We start from the raw sequence: 23,632 nt of genomic DNA, 5'->3' as shown, positions 1-23,632 counted from the left end.
GTTTAACGCCATGACTAATTGGGTAGGGGAGATGTATCACTCCCCGTGTACTTTTCATGTGTATAGAACGAGGATTGGTTCAGGGTAAAAAAACGTTGGACGACTGTAAGATATATCAATGATGCATGGTATGGATGAAACCGAAACATGTGGGTTTGGCGAATGGAGCAAACTGTCGCATCAGGGGACATGACTGAAGAGAGGGGATATACACCCCGTCTATAGATGTGCATATCGATTCTGCTCAACCTAATTCCGGGATACGATTATCAATGTCCTCCAATGATCCCAATCCCATATCAAGGAACACCTTCAGGTCCAATTGTCTACCCGCAAGACCAAAACTCCTGCAATGCCTGTCTCCGAGAACGGCGTCTCTACCTTTCCATTCCGGAGGACCTCGCTCCGCCCCCGGGAGAAGCATCACCGCCCCATCCCCACGGAACCCATGTGCCAGATGTGTTTCTCGTACCGGCTCCCATGTTTCGTCGGCGCACCGTGCCGTCATCTTCAGTACCGCTCTCGGCGTCGATCCTCTCAAAATCGGTCTCGCTGCGGCTCTTGCTCATGCCGCTCCATCCGCTGAGACCGCTGGGAGGTCGCTGGGTCGGCTCGTCGTCTTCGGTTCCGTCGTAGGACATGGATGGTGCGCGGCGGTGGGCTGCGCGTGTTTGCGCCCGTTGGGTCTCGTTGCGCAGATCCTGAGCCTCACGATCGAGCGCAGTTAGGAGAATGTTGAGACGGTCGCGCTGAGCAGAGATAAAGGTCATCCTCTCATTGGAGTCTCGGAGGTGAGGTGGGATTAGGGTGCCCGTGTTGGTAACGTTGCCGCCGGCAGTCCTCGTGCCAGCCGCACTTGCACCCGCGTTGGTAGCGGCTGCGACAGCACTAGAAAGCAGACTGTAAAAGTCGGTTCCGGTGCTGTTGTTGGCATCGCCAGTCCACCTCGCTGCGGGGACGCTAAACCGCGAGAGCAGCGACTGTGTGTAGCTCTGAGCGGGCTCTGGAGGAGGCGAGGCCTGCTCCGAGGGCGGGAGGCCGAGGACCTTTGTCTTGAACTGCTCGATAGCGAGCTTGAGGTAGGCGATGCCGGCGGCGGTCAGGCGTTCGTGGGCGCTCGCGATAAAGTCGTCAATCTGGGTCTCGTTCTCCTCGAGCCACGGGTGGATCTTGTCCTCGTATATGCGCCGGGCGCCCTGGGTCTGGGGGAGGATGAGGTAGAGGAGGAAGAGGAGGCGGAAGTAGCCGTAGAGGGGGATCCTTGACGGGAAGTTAGCTAGAGCTAGCGGAAGTCAAACTGGCGCAAGCTCACCATGACACAATGAACCAGACCCAAGATTCAGCGAGGAGACAACAGCTGAGGACGACCCAGTACATGAGCCATGGTGTCAGCTCGGCGGGATCATGGGTCTTGAGGGCCTTGTAAGAGGCAAAGATGGGGAAGAGAAACGAGGCGACAGAGCTGAAGGCAAGCAGTTAGCGATCGGAGGTGGTTCTGGTCACGGTCGCGGGTCATGACGGGTCATGACGATGGTGGTGGGACAAGAGCTTACGACAAGATCATAGGGAAGAGGTCAAACATGATTGCGACAAAAAGTCGAGGAGCGCCTCGACGTCCTCGGTTCTTATAGAGATTGAGAGATGTAAACAACAAGGAACCGATGGACGTGTTTATCGGCCGCAGAGAGGAAGTGGAGAGAGGAAAGAGGGAAAAGAAATGTTGCGAGGGCCGATGCTGATGGTCAAAAGATCTGAGGATGCTCCTATTCCGGCCTAGACCAAGATCTTGGTGAGGTATGCACCGAAGCATCCGCCGGCGGGGGCGGGGTTGGAACGCGTGACGGCCGCTAAATTAGAGGGACTGACCCACTGAGAGCAGCGCCGCTAATCGCCGGGAGCGGACAGAGACTCTGACAAAGACACGAGGATGATCAGCTGAATAGGTTTGTCCATCAGTCATGAGACTAGAGGGAAATATTGTGCTGCTTTTCTATTGATGCGGCCGTTCATATGCAAGAGAACACGGTTTTCTTTCACTCTCAACCATTCGCTTCGTCATTTTCCAACCCTTGGGCTTACTCTTATGGCTGCCTTTTCAGCTATCTGCGGCCCATGACGCGGCTTCGCAAAAGGCATCTATCAACTTTACATCCTACCCAGGCATCACTTTATTTAGAGCAGGGGGGTAGCTGGTTCGTCTACTCCTGACCTGCACAAGCGGCCACATTTGCATTCTGCATATGCGGGCGAAAAAAGAGAGCGGGCCGGCTGAAAAGGCGCGTTTCTACGACAACATATGCGACCTTTTTGGTCGAGCAAGTGTAAGCGATGGTCTCTGGGATCGGCCTTGTAGGTAGATGGGGGAATTGCTTTTGGTCCGCGTTGCTGGGTGAGGGGATACAGACCTTTTCTTGCAAATATTGACTAGCAACAGGAAATAAACATTGAAAATTGATTGGTAAATATGATGGGATTGATCTATTTTCTCTATTTTTGCGCAATTATTACTCTCTTGGTTTTCTGCTATTACTCAAATAGTTCCTCCACTCTCCTGCATCACACATGCAGTTCGCTCCTAAGCAACAGAGTACGATACCCGCGCAAGAACCTCCCTCAACGAATCAAGCCCATCTTGAGGTTTCGTCGCTGCTCTCCAGGCAATGTAGCCATCAGGTCGCACGAGTACAGCTCCAGTGTTGTCCACACCAAACGCCTCGCTGAATTCTCCCTGGTTCGTCTCATCCACCTCATGGCCAACCTTGACAAAGCTGCACTCGATACCTGTTGCCTCCTTGGCAGCAGTCCTCCATGCTTCATCCTTGGAGACGAGAACCCAACCCTGACCAAACAGGTCCAGGCTTGAGATGGTTTCTCCTCCTCTCTGCATCGAGATGTGTGGTGCCCGAGTTCCAGGCTGTCCTTGCCACTCATCGGGTCTTTTAGCGGGTGGCAAGTTCTCGTCTGCTCCACTGATGGATTTAGAATGATAGATCTGTCCGAACTCCATGGCAACGTCATCTATGATCTGCACGCCCTCTGACTTCCACTCCCGATCGACCAGGAACCGCTGGTAGTCATCCCTTGCAAAGATCTGATCGTGACGCACCAGAGCCACAGGACGACGCTCTGCATCATACGTGTCCAGAAGCTCTGGGCTGGAGTGCCCCTTAAGAACGGCGGCGAGCTTCCAGGCGAGGTTGTGGGCATCCGAGATACCAGTGTTGGCACCGTAGCCTCCTCTGTTAGGCGGGAGGGCATGTGCGGCATCACCAGCGAGAAAGATGCGGCCAGAGGAGAACTTTTCCGCGACTAGGCCGCAGAGATCCCACTCGCCTATTGTGATAAGCTCGATGTCACTGTCGGGGATATCCTTTCCGATGGCCTTTCGGATAGAGTCCTTCTGTGTAGCCTCGTCCATGGTGTTGTCTGAAGATCCTTCTGTCGGGTTCCACATCAGAGCCCATCGCCTTTCACCATAATTTGTCATGAAGCCCTTGAAGCCATCCTCTCGACCCTCGATCTGAAACTGAGAGTAACCACGGTCGAGATAATGGTCAATAGGGGCGCAGCGGAAGAGGATGCTGCGGAGAGTCTGCAAGAAGCCAACTCCATCACGCTTGATGCCGAGCTGTTCGCGGATGGGACTTCGTGCACCGTCACAGGCCACGAGATACTTTGCCTCGATTTGCTTTTCTGTGCCGTCGCTGCTGACTGCGGTTACAGCCACACCTTGGTCATTCTGAGACCAGCTGGTGACCTTCCAGCCCAGCCTCAAGTCAGCGCCACCCTCAATAGCGCATTCCCGCAGCACAGGCTCGATCTTGTCTTGAGCACTCGCAATGCCAGAAACCGGCGAGTAATCTTCTTGGCTCTTAGGCTTTGGACCGTCCTTGGGACCTGCGGGCTTGGGGGTCCAGTGCTTCTCATCCTGCCACTTGCCCGTCAAGCTCTCGACAACGATCCGACGGGGAGGACCGCCCTTCCACTGTGCCTTTGGGAGACGAGACTCCACGTCAAAGGAGCGTAGGATCTCGAGGGTCCGGGCTGTGTAGCCGATGGCTCGCGGGTGGGCGCTGCTGCCCTTGTGGCGCTCGAGGAGGATGACGGGGACTTGCTGCTTGGAGAGGAAGAGGGCGGTTGAGAGGCCGACAAGGCTGCCACCGACGACGATGACTGAGGTTTTGTCTGTGTTGCTCATGTTGATTCTCTGGAGGATTGGTTGTGTGATTAGAGGTTTCAGATTGTGTAAGTGGGTGGGCATTGGTAGTGATGGCTTGTCTGGTAGAATGATAGAAATCAGGAGATGAGGCCATCTTTATACTAGAACAACCAAAGAGATGGAGGTTTTTCAAATACCCGAATCCAGCATCTAGGATCGCAGCCTCGCCCGTCCCAAACATGTTTCTACCGACCGATGCAAATCTATACCCCGAACTCGGTCCCGGCAGATCAGCCAGAAAAGTGGGGCCGTCGCACTCTTCGGGACCGAAGGCCAGGAACTCGTCCGGGTTGGCTCAGCCCTATGACCGGATCTTACGGAGGTCCGAAGCCGGGTCAGCGCGGGTATATATGGGGTTGTTCTGTAGTTGGCCGACGTTTGAGAACCCCGAGTAGGTGTATGGGTTTTTCCGACGCTCTTCGTTTCACATCTCATGATGTTGCCGAGACTTGTCGCGTCCCTGCCCACCCAGGAGAGAATACCACCCTCCAAAACCCAGCTGGCCGGGAAGAGTGTGCCACAATCAGCCATCGGCTCGTTACCCTTAAGGATACTGATCCTCAGTGTTTGACGTGAATTCTCTGTTTCATTAGATAATATCGAGTCTAATCCAGAGTTATGCTGCAGACCGCTGAATGCCTCAACTTATTCCCATGCCTTGCATCTACCCTACAACGACGGCGAAATTCCGTCCCCAAATGTTACATTTGCAACTCTATTTCTCCGTCCATCCACCCTTTGTGTTTGAATGGGCCAATCGCAAATTTTTATTTAATCAAAAGTGGAAAGACATCAATGTTGCAATCACCGCCTCTCGACTGCATGGTGGTAGATCTTTGACTCGGCCCGATCTAAGCGACCCCAGCATCTGGGATTCAATATTTGAGATTTATCTCATCTGCTGGTGATCCCCCATCTTTCACGATATCGATATATATTCTACTATCATCCTGTCTTTCGTTTCTTTTTTCCTCTGTAAGCACTTTAAGTTGTCAACTGTCAGTTCCTTAACCTAAGCCACTCCCCTCGTCATCACGAACCACCTCTTCGCGGTCCCCTAACCTCCCAAGCCCTCAGCCTCTCTTGGCGAACAGGCTCAAGAACCCCATCTAATCAAAAGAATCTTATCAATCAGATCGTATTAGCCCTGGCTATACCGAAAATCATCACTCACAGCCTCAAAACCCCCACGGCCCCCCGCGGACACCGCCCTCGACAAACGGAGGCAGCGGAGCAACTGAACCTCTCCGGCTCCGCCCCGGAGCACCTCTCCCATCCGTTCCCTCGGGCCCACCGAGACGTCATGAACCCTGACTCTGCCTTTACGGGTTCCGTTTCCGTCCTCTCGTGGTCTGACCCCCCTGGCTAAACGAGCTTTTCGGTTCGCTGCTTCTTTCATGGTGTAGCGTGATTTGACGTGTTTTGCCCCGACGGGCATTGATGGATCCCGAGATCTTGGAAATATCTTACACCTTTTATTGATTTTTCCTGTTGGGTATTTTAGATTTAGATCTTGACTCCTCCCCCCTTTAAGTCTCTGACTTGTCTCCCCAACGGAGCTTTCGATGCATATCGCTCGACAAACGTCTACCACGGGATAGCACGCTGCACTGCGTCACTCAGCTTGGATCCAAAACCCACGATAAGACCACCCGCGCAGCGAAATCGCCCCTGTACTCAACCTCATCTCCCGCTGCCTAAAACACCCCAACAAACCGACCATCTCGACTCAGCGAAGCAAACATGACGAGCATGACCCGACTGCCCAACGGGCTCATCACTTTTGGCCCCTTGGCCAACTGCACCCTCGATCTCTGTCCTCTCGAGGCCAGTCTCTTGCGATATCGGCCCAGCATCCCTGCCAACGCCGTCTTTATCGCCATCTTTGGACTGTCAGGGCTTGTCCACGCCTTTCAGGGCTACAAGTTCAAGACCTGGGGCTTCATGTCGAGCATGCTGGCTGGATGCATTCTCGAGATCATTGGCTACGTCGGGCGTCTCATCATCTACAACAACCCTTTCGACTTTAATGGGTTCCTGATGCAGATCAGTATGTGCATCCACCACCATGAGATATTCGGAAGAGCCGGCATCTCGCGAGAGAAGAGTTATTGAGAAAAAGAATGTTGTACTGACTTACTCGATAGTTTGCATCACTGTAGCACCCGTTTTCTTTTCCGCCGCTATATATGTTCTCCTGTCACAAGTGTAAGTTCGCTCGGCCAAGCCAGGATCCCATGTCATGCAACCAGTCTCTAACACCGACCCGCCAGCATCAACTTCGTTGATCCATCTGTCTCGCGGTTCCCAGCCGCTTACTTCTACTGGGTCTTCATCCCCTCCGATGTCATCTCCCTCGTCCTGCAAGCGGTGGGCGGTGCCCTGTCTTCCACTGGTGCAGACAGAGCTGCCGTCAAGGTCGGCGAGCACATCTCCCTTGCCGGCCTCATCTTCCAGGTCGTCACTCTCATCTGCTTCTGCACTCTCTTCGCCGACTACGTCGCTAGGGCTGCTCGCTCGCCCTCCAAGTACCGACTCAACAAGTCCATGAGGACTTTCCTCATCTTCCTTTTCCTCTCCACCGTCTTCATCCTCATCCGATGCGCCTACCGTATTGCTGAGTTGGGCCAGGGTTACTTCAGTGCCCTCTTTCGAGACGAGGGCCTCTTCATCGGCCTCGAAGGTTGGTAAGTGTCACTCCGAATTTCTCAAAGCCTACGTGCTTTGCTAACACTTGTTTAGCATGATGTGCGTTGCTGTTCTCCTTCTGAACGCTGGCCACCCTGGATTCGCCTTTGACCACGGGGAAGCAGCCGTCCATGAGAAGGACCCCCCTTTCGAGTCCCTGGCAAACGAGACCAACGAGGACATGTCCATGACAAGCCTCGACGCTGCCCAAAGGAATCAAAGCTGAAGGAACATTGGTTGTTAGACGACTCCGGCCACGGTCGAGGTCAATGGTGAAAAGTACGACTCCGTACAGACTGTTTGATTTGAAAGATAGCGTTGGAATATTGGTTTCCCAGAATCCTAGACGTCGCTTATAAGCACGTCGTTGGATCCTGGCAAAAGGCGTTGTGGCGTTCTTTGGCAATGTCCGATATGTAGAAGGGCACATATACTCGCTCTCGCAAGCATCCGCAGGTAGATTGGTATATAGATCTCATTATTCTCACCAATACCATGTCCTACCCCACGTCTCCAAGTCTCGAAGAGTCTGCGCCAGGGTCATACACACTACTGCTACGCTTGTGCAGCATCGTGAGATCCAAGGCGTCGGGCGTTCGCTAGTGCATCTTTCACCGTCAAGACTGAGATTGAGGCACTCTCAAGATCTGATGTTGGCTCCCCGTCAGTGAGCTGACCGCCAGTCGGGTGTGAGGACCCTGGACCGCCTCGTTGATTATTCCGGCCGTCTCACCCTAAGCTTCTGTGGATGTTCCATCTCCAGCCAAGGGCACAATCAGGCCACCTGGACCCTGGCGATGGCGCGGGCTTGGGCGAAATGAACAGTGGCTACATCCAGTCCAGTTTTCTCCGCAATGGCGCTGATTCTGGAAGCCAGGGCTTCATTGCCATCAGCTGCTTCTTCAGCGGATGGGGCGAGGTCTCAAATGATGAAGTGCGGCGTCTGCATTCGCCCTGCAGAAGCCATCTGCAAGGACGATTCGTAACCTGGGTTACCGAGAATAGGTAAATAAGATAAACCAACGGTTTCTGTGAAGATGATGAAAGGCAAGGGAATGATAGCACGCATCCTTTGCCACTCGGCCATGAAGATCATACTTGTGCTGCCGTCTTGTGTATGATCGACATACGTATTGTCAAGATAGCTGGCAGTCGATCACGGCTGTACCCGTTGGGGTTGTGGGACTGGCGCTGTCAAGGACATGCCGGCTCTGTCCCCAAACTCAGTTCGAGCGCTTGTAAGTTTTTTTTTGTCGTCGATCAATGAGAAGAGCTCCATTTCCGAGGCCCTCATCGCTGGTAACTCGAGTCGCATCACGCAACAACCCCATATCGCAACGAAAGACTGAGGATGCAACTTTGCCGACCCCGCGTTGCGTCGCGTCGTCTAATGCTTGTTTACTTTGAATTGAATGTTTGCTTCGTCATCCAACCCCGCGCAAGTGGACTGTGGTGGACTGTAGTGAGATTAAACGGAGCGGGTGGCTTTCGACAGCCAAAGTCAAACATCGACGGACTGAGGAAACAAGTTCAAGCCAGGCTAGCGTGGACCGAACAGTTCTTGAGCCAGCTGAGCTGGGGTCGACTCACCACCACAGAATGAACTGCTGGCATGGGCGAGATAGTTCCCGCCGAGTCGGCATCGTGGTCCAAGAAGGGAGCTGTATCACGAGGGCAAATGAGATGGAAGCTCATGATTTCTCGGCGGAGATTGTTTGCTCCCGCCTTGTTAGTGCGTGCAGGGGAGGGGGCGTGAGAGCCAGGGAGCCGGGTCTTGATTGAGACCAGCTGGTCGCAAATGAAGATGCTGACGATGACGCAGACAACTTGGACAATACCTCGCATCGCGAACCGATGCAAGAAACCTCGTAACGAGCAGAATTGCATACCAAGTCGTGGGAAACCGAAGGCGTAATGTGTAATTGCCAGGCTCGGCCAACTGGTTTCAGCAGCACACTGTCTGCGGTGTGGCGGAGAAAACGTCCGAGAGACACCATTTCAGCCGGGAGAGATGAGCTGGGAAATGGGCCTCACCGGCTGACTGCGATTCCTGATCAAATGATGAGCTATGCTGTTTGATGAGGCTCGAATATCTTGGCCAGAGTCGAGTACCGGGATTCCGGATGAAATGGAGGAATGGAGCGGACGTCACATTTAGAAAGCCTCGAGAGTTCCGGGGCCATTCCATGACCACCGCGTTGGGTTTGTGCCAGAAGCTAGACAGCCTACCGTCACCACCGTAGCCAGGACCGCACGGGGAAATATTATGCGATCAACTGGGGGGTCATCGAAATTGAACCATTAGCTGTCCCCAGAAGACATGTAAGAAGCACGGCAGAATGATGGTAGCCAGCAGGGCTTGACGCTCTACAGGGCTTCTCGGACATGGCCAGCAGTCCAAGGCTGCATTTTGGCAGGGCGAGGGCTGAGTGTCATGTCGGTTCATAGCGAGGCGAGCCGTTAGGTGGTCCCGGCGAGTTGGGAGAGATACCGGGGTGGGAAGCTCTACGCTATTCACAGGCATGATCAGCGAACGACGAGACTGGACGAGCTGAGGGGGAGTCGACGACCGGCCGATTGGGATGGGATGGGATGGATCGCTAAGCCGAGCGAAGTGGCCCCGAACCGTTTTTGTGGGAAGGATGAAAAGCCCTGGAACGGACACCGTTTGTCATTGGGAACCGTCAAGAGAGGAATTCTTCTCGCGAACCAACTTGAAGGTTAGCGTTCAATAGCCGACAACGCCACGACGGTTCTCTTTTCACTGAACTGATCTGGTGCCACGGACAAGGGGAATTAATTAATCATCAAAAACAGCCACATGAACAGATCGGCAGCACATCGAGGTGAAAAGTGAGGGAGGGATGACGCTGGTGGTTGTGATGACGGATACTGAGGTCAAGATTTTCCGCGACACATGAGCGCCTGTTCTGTTGAACGAGGTTAAAGGCAGATCCGATTTCCGCGATGTCACCTTTTGCACGCACAAGCAGGCATGGACGACCATGCGCGCGCGGATGCAGGCACCAGAAGAAGGAACCTGAACCAACGAACACACCTCTCCTTCCCCTGTCCAAAAGCATCTAAAATAGCGGGGCAGAAGATGGCTAGGGCCATATGGGGAATAGTGTCAGGGGAACTACCTCCACCGTTGCCGTTCGGACAGCTCCTGGGGGGCGTCTCTAGTAATCGGGGTTGGCGAGTGCCTGTGCCTGAGCCTGGCCGTGTCAAGGCGGCCCCAGAGAACCGCCCCCGAAGGCAAGGTCATCATTCCAGGCTCTTCTTCAGCAAAAGAAACTGAGCCTCTGTTGCGACACGCCGAGGCCGCGCGGCGGAATCGGAGCGTTTGGAGTCAAGAAAGCGGCTGAGGCTTTCCAAGGGCGATTCACATGTTGCGGGGAGCTTGGCAATGACATCCGTTGATCCCTGAATGCCATCATCGTGTCTCGAACATGGCACTACGGCGGCGGCAAAAACAGTTAGCTAGAGTGTCTTGGATGGCAGTTTTGCGAGCCGCCCCCGAAGACGATGCACCGCGACTTCGTGCTGAGTGAGATCGAAGCTCGGGAATTGTTTGAGCTCACGAGTGGAGTAGGCCATCTTAAAAAGTGCAATGATCGACCAGTCTAGGAAGGATGGAAGGATGGGCCTGGCTAGGCTTCTGGGATGGCGGTTTGAGATCAAGTAGGAAAAGAAAAAACTATTTGACGAAACTCCAAGACGAGGCACAACTTAGGGGAAGGGGGTTGTGCATTGCATCTGTGCCGTTGCCTCTAAACAAAGATCCCAGACGAGCTGAAGCTGAAGCGACACGACTACCAAAAGTCAGACACTAGTTGGCGAGATAAAAGAAAGGTGAGCAGAGAGGGAAAACAGATGAAGCCAATCCCAAGCTCTTACTCGTCCAAGAACCTCACGCAAGCAAGGACCAGTGAGGTAGTACATGTATGTAAGTTGCAGGAGGCCAATGCGACTGCATATCGCCCGAGTTGCAGCACGGGAAGACGCTTGATCCTAGAACCCAATCCAGGGGGGCCAGTGGCGAGTGTGGAGAGTGTCACCAGGTTTGGTGTGCGACACAGAGGATAGTAAGGAGAGGAACTGGTTGGTCTGAGGAGCGGGATGCGAAAATTGATCTTCCAACGACTGAATTGAGGCTCGAAAGGGGTGCTCCAAGAGGCCTGTCTGGTTGATGCAAGTTGTGAGATGTTGGATTATGAGATGCGTAATGTGACGCTGCGATTTAGCGCTCTGAACTCCAACGCCTCACCCGGGATGACGGGGCTAGATGGGATTGAGCAATCAAAGTTGCTGCAAAGTTTTGTGATGATAGACGCCCTGCCATGTTACTGAAGTTCTCTTTGCATCAGCTGAGTAGTATTGACCCCTTGAAGTTTGGAATCCTTTACACAGAGCTCGGACGTTGCAAATTGGCAGACAGAGCGTTCTCCTTACAGAAGGTCGAATTGACTTCGGGAGATGGATAACGGCTGCCAATCGATCCAATCCTCGTTGGTCAACTTCAACGAGCTCTCGTTCTGCTTTGGTGCTTAGAGTTTGCGTCCGTCACAATTCCCACCTCGCAGCGAGGCCCAATGGAACCCTAGGCGTTGCACCCACCGACGCACTAGGGGACGGATGGCATGGGACGGAAATGTGACCGGAAGCCGTTCCTTGCAGTAGCCTCCAACGGCTGCACTTGTGGTCTCAGCCTAGAAGCCGCCCGCTTAGAAACCCAAGCAAGCCTCACGCCGCCCCTATTCACAGTGGGAAGCTCAGAGAGATAGCAAGGACCTATGGCTCTATTCCCTCCCGCAGCCGCGTTGCCCTCTCTTTTCGCGAAGCAGTGATAGGGCGGTGGCATCTCCCCCAAGACACCATGGCTTCATGTCAGTGTCAGACCTTATCCCCAGCCCATGTCGCTCGCACTCCAGCCAACAACCCATGGCCATTTCTCCCATGCCGCAACCTGAAATCCGAGACTTGGTCCCTTGAGCCGTACAGATCCCACCGAGGTGGCGGGCGGGTATGTAAGACGGGAGAGACCTGGCGTTTGCAGGATGCATGTTGCCCTCCGGATGGGTGCGAGCAAACGTGGGCAGAGTCCCTGAGTGCGCGGTGGGAGAGTGAATGCCCGTGTGTGTCTCGAGGGCGTCGAGACCTTTGGATCCCCTCGGGTGAGACGCGCATGGTTCGTGTCGCGCTTGGTATGTTGGACATAGGTAGCATCTTGTGTTTCGTGGGCAGACCTGATGGTGGTGAGGAGCGTCAATGCTGCCAATGCGTAGGTCGTGGACGTGTGAGGCTCATTTGTTTTCCATTGGCATGTCGCCGGCCCCTGAAGTCAACATGACGCGATGCTTCTGAATGAATGACCACCCCTTTCAGATCTTTATCAAACCCAACAGCGTGGAAAAATTCCAGAGGCTGCCGTCAACAACGTGGGTGAAAGCTGATGCTCACCACTGTTTGACCGGCCATTTCCAGAGTGGAGGGTTCCAGCGCATGTCCACTGAAAGCCTGGGCCAAGTCCGCTGAGGGAGACGCCCAAAATCCACCGACCGCGGGCAGCCCGCCGAAGTGCCTGTTGGGAATGGGCCGTGAGCGGTGGGCATTCACCCCTGACAGCTCTTTCCATATGGTGCTTGTTAAGCACACACCCTGTCGCATGCCCCGGAGGTACGTACCGCGCACTGTTCATCCCGTCCCAATTTCTTCCAGGTTGTTCTTGCAGTCCTCAAAATCCTTGTCCACCATGAGCCATCGTTCCATTCAGCGCTACATTACCACTGGAATTCAGCGGTTCAAAGTTGATCGCAGCAAGGAAATGCATCGAAGTTAAAAAGTAATCCCTCGTGTCTTACATGTCCCCTCAAATCGCCCAGGCCCTTGAATGGCATCACCGGAACAAAAGGAGTACGTACTCATCCCAAACCATCCCCTATTCCAGTTCAGGACTAGCCTCCAACGTCTCTGCCTGTCCCTGCTCACACCCCACTCCACCCCGGAGCGCCCTGTATCCCCCTGGAGTCATCTCCCGTCAAGGAAAACTCTGGGTTGGTTCAGCACAAATCATCCAGCGGCTTGCCTTCGTTTGTTCTTTGTTCGTCCATTCGTTTGTTCATTCCCCCTTCATCCCCAACTTCTCCTCTCGTCAAGGTCAACTCCAGCCTGTCGGGATCACGAGTCTTCTTCTCATTCGGAAGATCCCCTCCTGACCCCAAGGTACCCCCAGATTGATGAGATCGAATCAAGCTGCCGGCCAGGGAGTCACCGTTTGAGAGTCTCTTTTCTCGTCATTTATCTCCTTCTCTAGACTGCCTCGACTTTCGCTCACCGTCCTTCTCCCTTGAGATCCGCAAACCGGAACCATCCCAAGCCAAACAGGGCCCATCCGACTCACAACAACCGACCAGCGGCAAACTCGGGCGCCTTGCTTTGTTCATTCTCCTGCACCGAATCTGAGACAGACCTCCTTTATCCGCCAGACTTGCCTCCATCGTTTCCCCTTCTAGTCTCAAAGTCCGACCCATCTTCGTCCGTCAAAGCCCGCCGGCTACTTCTTCTTACATTTTCACTGCCGCCGCCCGCCTTCGGCTCGCAGCAAACTTGAGATCGTGCGACCTGTATTTGCGACCCTGTTGAGCGACGACAGCCCCGACACGATTTCCCTCGCCGGACCTCACCACCCTCGAGCGAGTACAAGTGACCCCTCGCGTGCCCTGCATTACGGCCGTGCTTCCCTTGGCTCTCTACAACCACGCTCGGGTTTGATCACGATCTAAGCTTCTGTGCACTAGTCCCTTGACTGGTTCCATCTCATCGGGAGACAAACAAATACAGGTACGGGAAATATCTTCATGTTCTACAGCTGGGTGCACGCACTGTGGGCGGCATCGATCTCGTTGCGATCAATTTCACGGGCGCTCCCAAGGCATCTCTAAGCGGAGGAGCTGGCATTCAGAGGATCCTCGATCAAAATCGGGCGAGTCTCAATCCGCTCAACGTACTCGGGCTGACTGGCATAGTACTCGACACAGAATTGGTATTGTTGCCAATTTCGATCGACCTCACCGATACCCGATCCCTGTGATGAATTAATCGAAGCACCGAATCGTTTTCTCTTATCTGCCCTCGACTTCAAACGACATCACACATAGTGTTTCTGGGACCAACCCCGTGTCTATGAATATGAACCGATTTCGAGGCCGAAAGAAGGGCAAGGATGAGCTCGACGCACCTCGGCCGTCGGTCGAGTCCGAGTCGTCAAGCCCATTCAAGATGTTTGGCAAGAAAAAGGCACCAGAGGAAGAACCGAAAAAGGAGATCGACCTTGCCTCAGCTCTTCCATCGACCGATGACTTTCGAACCAGTCTGCTTATGACCAATCTTTCAGCACGCTTCTCCATGTTGCGTGAACAGGATGATCCCAACACTAAGGTTGGTAAGGCTAGCGACGACAGCGTCCTCTTCCCTAAGAGGCAATCGAGAATGATGGACTTTGGTTTCAGCGCTGGGTTGGGAGATATTGCCGAGGTTGAATCTATCCGAGCCCCCTTTGCTCGATCATCCTTTCAGTCATCAGATGATGCCGCCTCAACATCAGGGAGCATCATGGGCCGCTCAAAGCCTACAGAGGGAAACAACCTCTTTGGAGGTCGCCAGAAGATTTACAAGATTGCTGCGGGAGGCAGTGGAGCCATGAGTGGTCGAGCCCTTTACGACGACGACGTCGCTCAGTCAGCGTTCCAGAAGTGGCGGCAGGCCGAAAAGGAGAGACGACAGTCCCTTGAGGATCTGGACCAGAATGACTCGGTGGAATCGGAAACCGCTAGACCAGAGTCTCCTGCACAGCCGGATTACAACAGGAAGCGAGAGACCAACTCGACCACTTCCTCTGGCCCTCGAAACTCAACAGCCGCAACCTCGGTCAACTCCTCACAGCCTGCTTCTGTAAAGGACTGGCAATCCTTCGCTGGCACATCACGTACTGTTAGCCCAACTCCCCCGATGGAACGAAGTGTGACCCGGACACGTCGACTGTACGAGCAGAGTCTGAACCAAGATGTCCAAGATCAGCAGTCATCCGCTCTCTCGAGATTGGATACTCTCTCAAGGCGAACCCTGGGCAACCGAACACCAGACCTCACACCCACTCTCCCTTCTCCAGCCAGTGCTACGTTTGGAGACCGATTCGTGAACCGATCGATTCTCGCCAAGGCTAGTGCCCCGAACTTGAGATCTTTCAGCCCCCCGACATCATCTCAGCTGGGCCCTGTTGACTCTGCCAACAAATACCCTAGCGTCGAAGAGAAGGCTTTTGGCGCCACTCCGCCTCTAAGCCCTCCTATTAGTGAGACGGGAGAAGCTCAGCCACTTGATCGAAGCAAGCTCCTCAACGGCAGGTCAAGCGGTCAATATGATGAGAACAGATATGCCCAGCGTCAGGTGCAAATGCAGCAGGGCCGTGACACTCCTACCAACCGTTTCCGCACTGAGTCAAACGCCTCGCAACCTACCGTCTCCCGATCATCTTCTACCAACCGAACTTTCGAGAAGCACGACTCTTCTCTGCTCAAGACAGAACCGACTGTTCAGGAGGAAACCCAACCTTCGACTTTCTTTGACGATGATGACGATGATCAACCCCTACCAAGCGAGGTTCCCCCTCCCCAAAACCCACCACCTCCACCACCTCAAGTACATGTTGAGAGGCCTGCCGACCATGAGCACCCAGCTTTCAGAAAATCTGCACTCCCAACCCCTCTGTCTCTTTCTGACAGACCCGAAAGCATAGCTTCTCGCGCCAAAGATGAGTCCCCTGAGGACTCACCCACCCTGGGACCCACCTCTGGGGGCTTGAGCGGCATGGTGCGTCAACATCTGCGAAACGACAGTACTGCATCGTCTGTTTATGGCAGCCTGCCAAACGATGCTGATCTGGCGTCACGATTCCCACCTGAGCGCCCCGATGCGCACGCTTACGAGCCCATGACGGTTAATGCAAATGCTTGGGAAACCATTGAGAGGGATCTGGCTATGTCGATCGATGGTAGCGTCACTAGCCCTACGCGATCCTCAGGCTTGGTGGAAGCTCAGATCTTGTCTGCACCTAGCTCTGCTCGAAACTCCAAGTTGGAGAATGACCAAGGAGACGAGCCGGACGAGTTCGCTCGACATCTTGCTGATGGCGCAAGACGTGTTCGGGAGAGACTGACCTCGTATGTTGAAGCTGACAGCAGCAAGTTGGTGCCGGCCGCTCCACCTGTTTCTGAGCTTCCTCCTCCACCTCGTCCCAATGCTCTGGGGATTCTGAAGTCCAAGTCAAGCCGTGGCTCTCTAGTTGACCGTGGCCGAATGGATCGAGAGACCCAGAGCCAGTCAAAGGCAAAGAAGCTGCTTGGCCTCCGTGGTTCCTCTCCAGCCCCTGCGTCCGCCTCTCCCCGACGCAGCTCGTTCGAATTCAGCGATGAAGCTCAGCGATCACCTGAAGATAGAGATGATAGAGATGGTCAACAAGGTCCCGAGGAGAAGGAGAATATGCATGCCGGTCTCAAGGCATTCCGACAGGCTCGACGTGAGCTTCAGAGGATGAAGGAGCTTGAGGTCCAACAGCGTTACCAGGCCCCGCAGAAGGCCCCTCCAAGCCGAGATCGAGCTCAGACGGCTGGGTCACGACCGCCATCACAGGAACGCAGGCCTCCCCCAGTCACCTACAACCGTGTGCCAAGTGAGGAGGTGAGAAATGGGGGCAACTCTCGTTCTGCATCCCGAGCGCCCTCCGAGCGCGACCGGAGCGGTTCCGAGGCTAGTAGCGGAGGTCGTTCCGGTAGTCGACCACCACGCTTGAGAAACGGCTCGATCCCGCGTGATGATCACCACAACCCTCTGGCCTCACCCATGGGTCCGAATGGTATGCCTCGACAGGGTCCGATGCTGAGATCGCAGATGATGCCGGGTCAGGATATGCGACGCTCGCCGCACGTGCCACCTCAGTCATTCGCTGCTGGCAATGCTTCCCCTGGGAGATTCAACCGCCCAGACAACAACTTGCACATTCAACCAGGCCACGGATATGATGCTGGGCAACCATCCCCGATCACGCCTCTGAGTGGAGCCCCGTCCCCCTATGGCCCTCCTGGCGCTGGTCCTCGAGGGCCCTACGGCGGACCGTACCCTGGTGGTGTCATGCGAAACAGAGACATGTCGGAGCCTTCGATCATGTCACCAACGTCGCAGATGGCTCCTCGGGATGCCCTTCGACCAGGCCCTGGTGGTCTCAACGGCGGCGCGGTTTCAACACCCAACCTGCATGGCAACATGACTGCACCACCCCTGCCACCGATCAACCCTCGACGCAAGAACACTGGCACCACCTTGGGTGACGGTACAATGGGCTCTCACCACCCTCTGAGCGCTGCTGGCGGCGATGAGCACCGCGCCGGATTCCGTAGCGAAGATGACGATAGCGCCGGACTCTACCGCCAACGGCTACGAAAGGCAACGAGCGAAGCAAACGGTATGAACGTACGAGCGAGATCGATGCGACAAAGCCCTCCCCACCCGATGGCCCCTCCGCCTCTGCCTCCTAGCATGAGCAGCAACGTGCTTCCGGGGGGCATGATCTGATGGCTCCAGCAGGAGCTCTGTACCTGATATTTACCTTCTTTTAATCCCTTATTTGCCGACACAATGAGACTCACGACAAGATACCTCACGGCCCTTTTCTTTTAGCCATCACTTTATTCCGCTGCCCTCAATTCACCAAAAAAAGTCTGGGACGACGGGTTCCCAAGCAACTGTATAATTCTCGGGGCGATTAATACCTCATTCCCTTTTTCTGTTTCGTTTTCTTTGTGGAAGACAATTTTTGAATCAGTTTGTTGCTAGGGCAGGTTGGAATCTAGTAACTGGCGCAGACAGACACACCCGGCCGGCGAAATGGATCGAGCAGGCCTTTGATTCGAAGTGCTGGCGTCGGGGCGAAATGTGGAGGAAAGCAACAATGTTTGGAGGAAGAATGGAAAGGAATCAAGCGCGAACGCATTTCGACGGAGCACTGAGGAGAGGTGTTTGGTTTGTACCTATGTATAGGATGGGAAACTGGCGGAGACCTTAAAGGCGCGGTGAGGATACCACCTTGTTCAATTTACAAAACTTTGAAACTAAGCGGTTGTTTATCGCTGTGTATGAGTCCTGGATGATGATGAGTGGTATGCGATCGATATAGTTGCATTTGCAGGCATGGCAAGTTTCGAGGAAGCAGATGTCCTCATTGGACCGAGAAATGAGCACTATTGCTAAGCAGATAGACAGTCTGTGGCACGCTATCTTGATTATCAGCCAAGTTGATAGCGCCAGGTTGGACTATCGAGGTTGAGGTTCTCACGGAACTAGCGGGGTAGCACGTGATCGTGGTGGGCTGCTCTAGATAGTGAGTCGTATCCCCCGCACTTGACCTGACTTCCGCTTGCGCGCGTGCTCCGGGGACGGACATTTCACGGCATCTCGTAAAACACTCACAAAACACTCCCTTTCAACTCTCCTCCATCAATCCAACTCTCCCAAGTCATAGTCTTGAGCAGGAGACCCAGTCTCACCCTCCGACATGGCTCTGGTAACTGTCGCGGCGGCCACGCTGCCCAGCATCCCGCTCGACTTTCTCGGGAACAAGGAGCGCATTCTAGAGTCGATCCGGATCGCCAAGGACAAGGGTGCCACGCTGAGGACCGGTCCTGAGCTGGAGATTCCTGGTTACTGTGCTCTCGATCACCACCTCGAAGGTAGGAGCACGAGTCCTGAAACCCATGTTGAGGGTATCTCGTTAATTGATTGGTCGACTAACCACACTTGGTCCCCCGGAAATAGGCGACACCTTTTTGCACTCTTGGGAGGTGCTTGCCGATATCATTTCAGATGAGGTTTGCAAGGGAATGCTTATTGATCTTGGTGTAAGTCTGCAGCTTCTGATTGATTGTTCTGGTGTTGGCATGAGTCGACAATCGACGTGACTCAACAACGAAATGATACCTGAATGCAATTACTAATGCAAGGATAGCTTGGAGTGCGCCATCGCAATGTTCGATACAACTCTCGCGTGCTCTGCACGTATCGCAAGATCTTTTGCATCAGGCCAAAGACTGCACTTGCCAATGACGGTCTGTATCGCGAGGCCCGTCATTTCACTGCCTGGAGCAAGCCGCGACAGGTCGAGACCTACTATCTCGATGGCCCTGTACGAAAGGTGACTGGCCAGTCGTCAGTACCTATCGGCGATATGATCCTATCTACACCGGATACTGCCGTAACCTGCGAGTCTTGTGAGGAGATGTTTGTTCCTCTGAACCCGTCCACTTTCGCCGGCCTCAACGGTGCCGAGATCATTCTCAACTCTAGTGCCTCTCATGCCGAGCTCCGAAAACTGCGAACTCGACTTGAGCTTATCGCCAACTCTACCAGAAAGCTGGGTGGAATCTATGTCTATGCCAACGCGACAGGTGTTGACGGTGATGCTCGCATGATGCACGACGGAAGCAGCATGGTTATTCAGAACGGCGAAGTTTTCGCTCAAGGAAGTCAGTTCTCCCTCGCATCTGTCGAGGTTACTGTGGCTACTGTCGACATCGAAAAAGTACGCAGCTTCCGCAGCAGCATCAGCCGAAATGTGCAGGCTGCTGCACAGCCCGAGTTCCCTCGAGTCGAGTGTGACATCGTCCTGTCGCGGCCTGCTGAGGAAATCTGGTTGTCCAACCGACCAGAGATTTCTCCCGCTATCCAGCTTAAGATTCTCGACCCTATGGAGGAGATTTACATGTCCACAGCCGTTTATCTGTGGCAGTACCTGACACGAACAAACTCCCCTGGCTTCTTCTTGCCACTGTCTGGTGGTCTTGACAGCTCGAGCGTGGCGCTGTTCGTTTACGGCATGGCTCGCCTTGTCATGGTTTCGATCAAGGCTGGCGAGAACATCACGCTCGAGGCCCTGAGACGGGTTACGGGTGATAAGGAGTTTACTCCCACTACACCCCAGGAGATTGTTGGCCGCCTTCTCCATACGTGTTATATGGGGACGGTCAACTCGTCTGAGGAGACCGAAGGAAGGGCCAAGAAGCTCGCAGAGGTTCTTGGCTCTTACCATTCGACTATCAAGATCGACGAGACCGTGGCTGCCAACGAGCTCATGGTCGAAAAGGCGCTCAGCTTTAAGCCCAAGTACCAGGTTGAGGGTGGTACTCGGGCTGAGAACCTTGCCAAGCAGAACATCCAGGCTCGTAGCCGTATGGTGATTGCTTATTCGTTGGCTCAGCTGTCGACCACTGCCAGAGCTCTCCCTAGAGCCGGAGCAGCTCTTCTTGTCTTGGGATCTGGCAATGTCGATGAGGTGAGTAAAGTCTATGGGTTCGACTTTCTGATGCTAACTATATGCAGAACCTGCGTGGATACTTTACTAAATATGTAAGTTACCCGGGCTAATCGATAAATACCTTGGAACTTGGCTGATAGTTTGATAGGATGCTAGCTCGGCAGATCTTGCACCCCTTGGCAGTATTTCCAAGAATGATGCCAAGGACTTCCAGCGATGGGCCCGAGTCAACTGGGACCTCTCGATTCTCACCGATTTCATCGAGGCGACACCTACTGCTGAGCTGCTACCGCTCTCTGCAGGCGTGCAGGATGACGAGTCGGAGCAAGAGATGGGTATGACGTACGAGGAGCTGTCTGTCTTTGGAGTAGGTTCCCATCACTTCCCCTGAATATTCCGGATGCTAATAGTGTAGATCCTGAGAAAGGTTGACAAGCTTGGACCGTGGTCCGCTTACCTGCGACTCCTGAGCGATTGGAGCCACCGTCCTGGCTATGGCCCCAGACAGATTGCGGAGAAAGTGTTTAGATTCTACAGATTCTACGCCATCAACCGCCACAAGTCGACCATCATCACACCCAGCATTCACCTCTGCCCTTACAACCCCGATGACAACCGACATGACCTGCGACCCTTCTTGTATGTGGTTGACTGGCCTTGGCAGTTTGGCAAGATTAGGGCGCACGTGGAGCAGCTGGAGGCGAAGTTGGCAGAGAAGGATGTAGATTAGATTGTCATGGCCAAGAAGGCATAGAAGTGTACTCGTGAACTACTCAACTTGGAGGCTAGATCAACTTGCAGAAGATACTTGGTTAACATTTTAGGCATCCACAATCTGCTGTACTATGAGACCGGTCTCGTGTTTATGTGCATTCGCTTGTCTATCAACAATTGGCCAGGAGCAGCTGCACGCATTTATGCTAAATGCAGGGAGCGAATCCATGATGCACTCCTCCAAGGCTGATTGAGGGGACATGCTTCATTTGACTACAAAGAGCACCTACACAGACGACGATCTCTGTGTACACTGTTGGGATATACCTTGAGGACAAAGCACCTGATTGATAAAAAAGATGGCTTTCATACGACCCTATGAGGCACGAGACATTGACGCCATGACGCACATTGTAAGTCTCGCCTTTGTACCTCGTCGTTGTTCAATCTCACCCGTCAAAGTGCTGCGAGACTCTACCTCCAACGCTCGACGCGTCCAGGGGGGCTCATCACTTTGCGCCTCTTCTGTGGACGCACCCGTACACGTACCACTCGCCGTCGACGTGCCTCGTCCTAGACTCTGGTGACGGCACCGTCGTGGGCTACTGCATCGCCTGCCCAGACGTGCTCGCTCTCAAGGCCGCGTGGCCATCATACCTCGCTACCGTACCTCAACCAGAGATTCACCTCGACGCAGATGACGATGTCGGGAGACACCTGGCAGAACTACTCCACGACCCAGAAGCACTGCTGACAAAGGGCTGCGAGGATCTCATCCGACAGGGCACCCGAGCGACGCTGCACATTGACCTCCTCGACGAGTGGCAGCGGCGGGGCTGGGGAGGCAAGCTGATCTCGGAGGTGGTGGCGAGGCTGACGGCGGCTGCGGCTTGCGACGGAGTGTACGTTGGGATCGCGGGAGAGAATGACAAGGTGGTTCCCTTCTATGAGCGCATGGGGTTTCGGATCTTTGGTGGAAAGGGCCGAGAGACCATCTTGATGGTGAGGGAATTTTCCGGGGCTGGCGAGGGACGAGATCGGGAGGGATCGGAGCAGGGAGTTTGAAGACGTGGGTTTCGTGGTGGCAAAGGACGATGCAACAACAGAGGGTAATTTGAACTGGCGTTGTGATTGGAGCGTTTATCTCGTGGGTCTCGACAGAGGCCCAAGAGTCAAGCTTCAAGGCCTCAGCCGAGACGGTTCAACGGAGACGGTCGAAGGGACAACAGGCACCGAGAGTGTGCAGTAGAATCGTTCGAGAGAATTCAATGCCTGTTGAGAGGTTCAGCGTAGTTCTTGCAAAGGTGCCCCGTAGTAAAAATTTGCCAAGAAGGTTCAACAATACAGAGCAGTGAGGATCCAGTGTGTCAAAGATCGAAAGGCTCCATCAAGGATTCGGCCTTATTGTGGGCTTCAACAAGTCAACACGCTTCACGTTAACAAGGAAAAAAAGAATGCTGAAAAAAAAAGCCTTGGTTTCTTTCTCTAAATCGAGCCGTCCAAAGACCGCGGGTATCGATACTGTACAATCAATCATCCGTTGCGATTCATTTCCCTTCGCGTCCATCCCAAGGCCCAGCAGCAGTAAAAACAGAAGAAACGCCCTATTGTCCGAATCCAAAAACCATTTGAGGACAGGCGTTGATGTCATTCTTCGGCGCCGTGCATACAATACAACAAGAAAGCCGCATGCTGAAGATTGGTTTCCCTAGGGAGGCGATGGTTGCTTTGACCCAAAGAAGTGTGTTGTGCCAACTGGGGGTACGCCGAACCGACTCCGAAAATTCAGGGTATCAAATCGAATGACAAGTAAGAGAATTCCAGGTAAAAATGGGAGAAAAAGGTGACGACAGGGTAGAAGTTGAAGGCTGAAAATTTCCCAGAGCGAAACCCGAATGCGCCAGTCGTACAAAGTCGTCGAGTGATGGTTGGTCGTCTTCAAGATCGAGCGAGCGTGTTTAGACTCTCATCTCGAGGTGTTGGGTTGTAATCCACGATGCGAGGAGTTCGAGACATCTAGAGGTGTGTTAATAGAGGTTCTTCCGTGGAGTTGTAGGCCATGGGACGCACCAAGGAGTATGGTCAAACAGTCGAGAGCGAGCCCATTGTCGTCGCCGACAAGACTCTCCCATGGGCAATTTAGGACATGGGGCAGCTAGGGCACTGCTTGTGGCCGCAGGCGGTGCAGGTGGTGCTGATGACAATCATGCCTCCACACTGGCAGCAGTACTCGTAGGCAGGCATGTTGGTGATGGGGGGTTGTTTTGGTGTTTTTGGTGAAAGTGGTGAATTTGGTGTAGGTTGAGAGTGTAGAAGAGATGCTGTTGGCAAGTCTGTAGTCAAAGTGTGATGATGAGGAAAAGAAATCAGGAAAAAAGGAGGGAGAGAGGAGAGTTAAAATAGTCGAGAGGAAGGAGAGAGGAAGGAGCAAACAGACTCAGAACTCATGCTTCGGAGGACGCCCCCCTCCTCCTCTGAGTTCGGATGCCATGGACGGATGGACGGATCGGATGGGGGTGGAATCCACAACCAGCAGCAGAGCAAGGACAAGGAACAAGGACAAGCTCAGCCTTTCTCCCCGAGGGAAGATCTCACGGTGCAGCAGCTGTACCCGCCATGTAGCCTCAAAGTTTAGCCTCAGGCTCTTC

The 23,632-nt window shown here is 53.9% G+C and overlaps 6 protein-coding genes across 6 annotated transcripts; 4 read left to right on the top strand and 2 right to left on the bottom strand.

The window, feature by feature from the left end:
* Positions 1 to 377: 377 nt before the first annotated feature.
* Positions 378 to 1,582, bottom strand: NCS57_00375200 (Protein YOP1; the record flags this gene model as incomplete). Its single annotated transcript, XM_053053736.1, has 3 exons — positions 378 to 1,260; positions 1,313 to 1,462; positions 1,554 to 1,582. The coding sequence occupies 3 exons, from the start codon at positions 1,580 to 1,582 to the stop codon at positions 378 to 380; spliced, it is 1,062 nt and encodes a 353-aa protein (XP_052915896.1).
* Positions 1,583 to 2,575: 993 nt separating this feature from the next.
* NCS57_00375100 (FAD-binding-3 domain-containing protein) lies at positions 2,576 to 4,198 on the bottom strand (the record flags this gene model as incomplete). The annotated part of the gene is made up of 1 exon (XM_053053735.1): positions 2,576 to 4,198. The coding sequence occupies one exon, from the start codon at positions 4,196 to 4,198 to the stop codon at positions 2,576 to 2,578; it is 1,623 nt and encodes a 540-aa protein (XP_052915895.1).
* A 1,764-nt stretch (positions 4,199 to 5,962) lies between these two features.
* NCS57_00375000 (uncharacterized protein) lies at positions 5,963 to 7,133 on the top strand (the record flags this gene model as incomplete). Its single annotated transcript, XM_053053734.1, has 4 exons — positions 5,963 to 6,269; positions 6,367 to 6,427; positions 6,493 to 6,906; positions 6,962 to 7,133. 4 exons carry the CDS (start codon positions 5,963 to 5,965, stop codon positions 7,131 to 7,133), a joined length of 954 nt encoding a protein of 317 aa, XP_052915894.1.
* A 6,959-nt stretch (positions 7,134 to 14,092) lies between these two features.
* NCS57_00374900 (uncharacterized protein) lies at positions 14,093 to 17,536 on the top strand (the record flags this gene model as incomplete). Its single annotated transcript, XM_053053733.1, has 1 exon — positions 14,093 to 17,536. The coding sequence occupies one exon, from the start codon at positions 14,093 to 14,095 to the stop codon at positions 17,534 to 17,536; it is 3,444 nt and encodes a 1,147-aa protein (XP_052915893.1).
* Positions 17,537 to 18,515: 979 nt separating this feature from the next.
* On the top strand, positions 18,516 to 21,000 carry NCS57_00374800 (Glutamine-dependent NAD(+) synthetase; the record flags this gene model as incomplete). Its single annotated transcript, XM_053053732.1, has 6 exons — positions 18,516 to 18,690; positions 18,776 to 18,858; positions 18,966 to 20,288; positions 20,336 to 20,362; positions 20,419 to 20,637; positions 20,686 to 21,000. The coding sequence occupies 6 exons, from the start codon at positions 18,516 to 18,518 to the stop codon at positions 20,998 to 21,000; spliced, it is 2,142 nt and encodes a 713-aa protein (XP_052915892.1).
* Positions 21,001 to 21,343: 343 nt separating this feature from the next.
* Positions 21,344 to 22,049, top strand: NCS57_00374700 (N-acetyltransferase domain-containing protein; the record flags this gene model as incomplete). The annotated part of the gene is made up of 2 exons (XM_053053731.1): positions 21,344 to 21,397; positions 21,447 to 22,049. The coding sequence occupies 2 exons, from the start codon at positions 21,344 to 21,346 to the stop codon at positions 22,047 to 22,049; spliced, it is 657 nt and encodes a 218-aa protein (XP_052915891.1).
* Positions 22,050 to 23,632: the final 1,583 nt, after the last annotated feature.

Source organism: Fusarium keratoplasticum, chromosome 3 (genome assembly GCF_025433545.1).
Source record: "Fusarium keratoplasticum isolate Fu6.1 chromosome 3, whole genome shotgun sequence".
NCBI lineage: Eukaryota > Fungi > Ascomycota > Sordariomycetes > Hypocreales > Nectriaceae > Fusarium > Fusarium keratoplasticum.
This window is presented reverse-complemented; position numbering and strand designations above follow the sequence as displayed.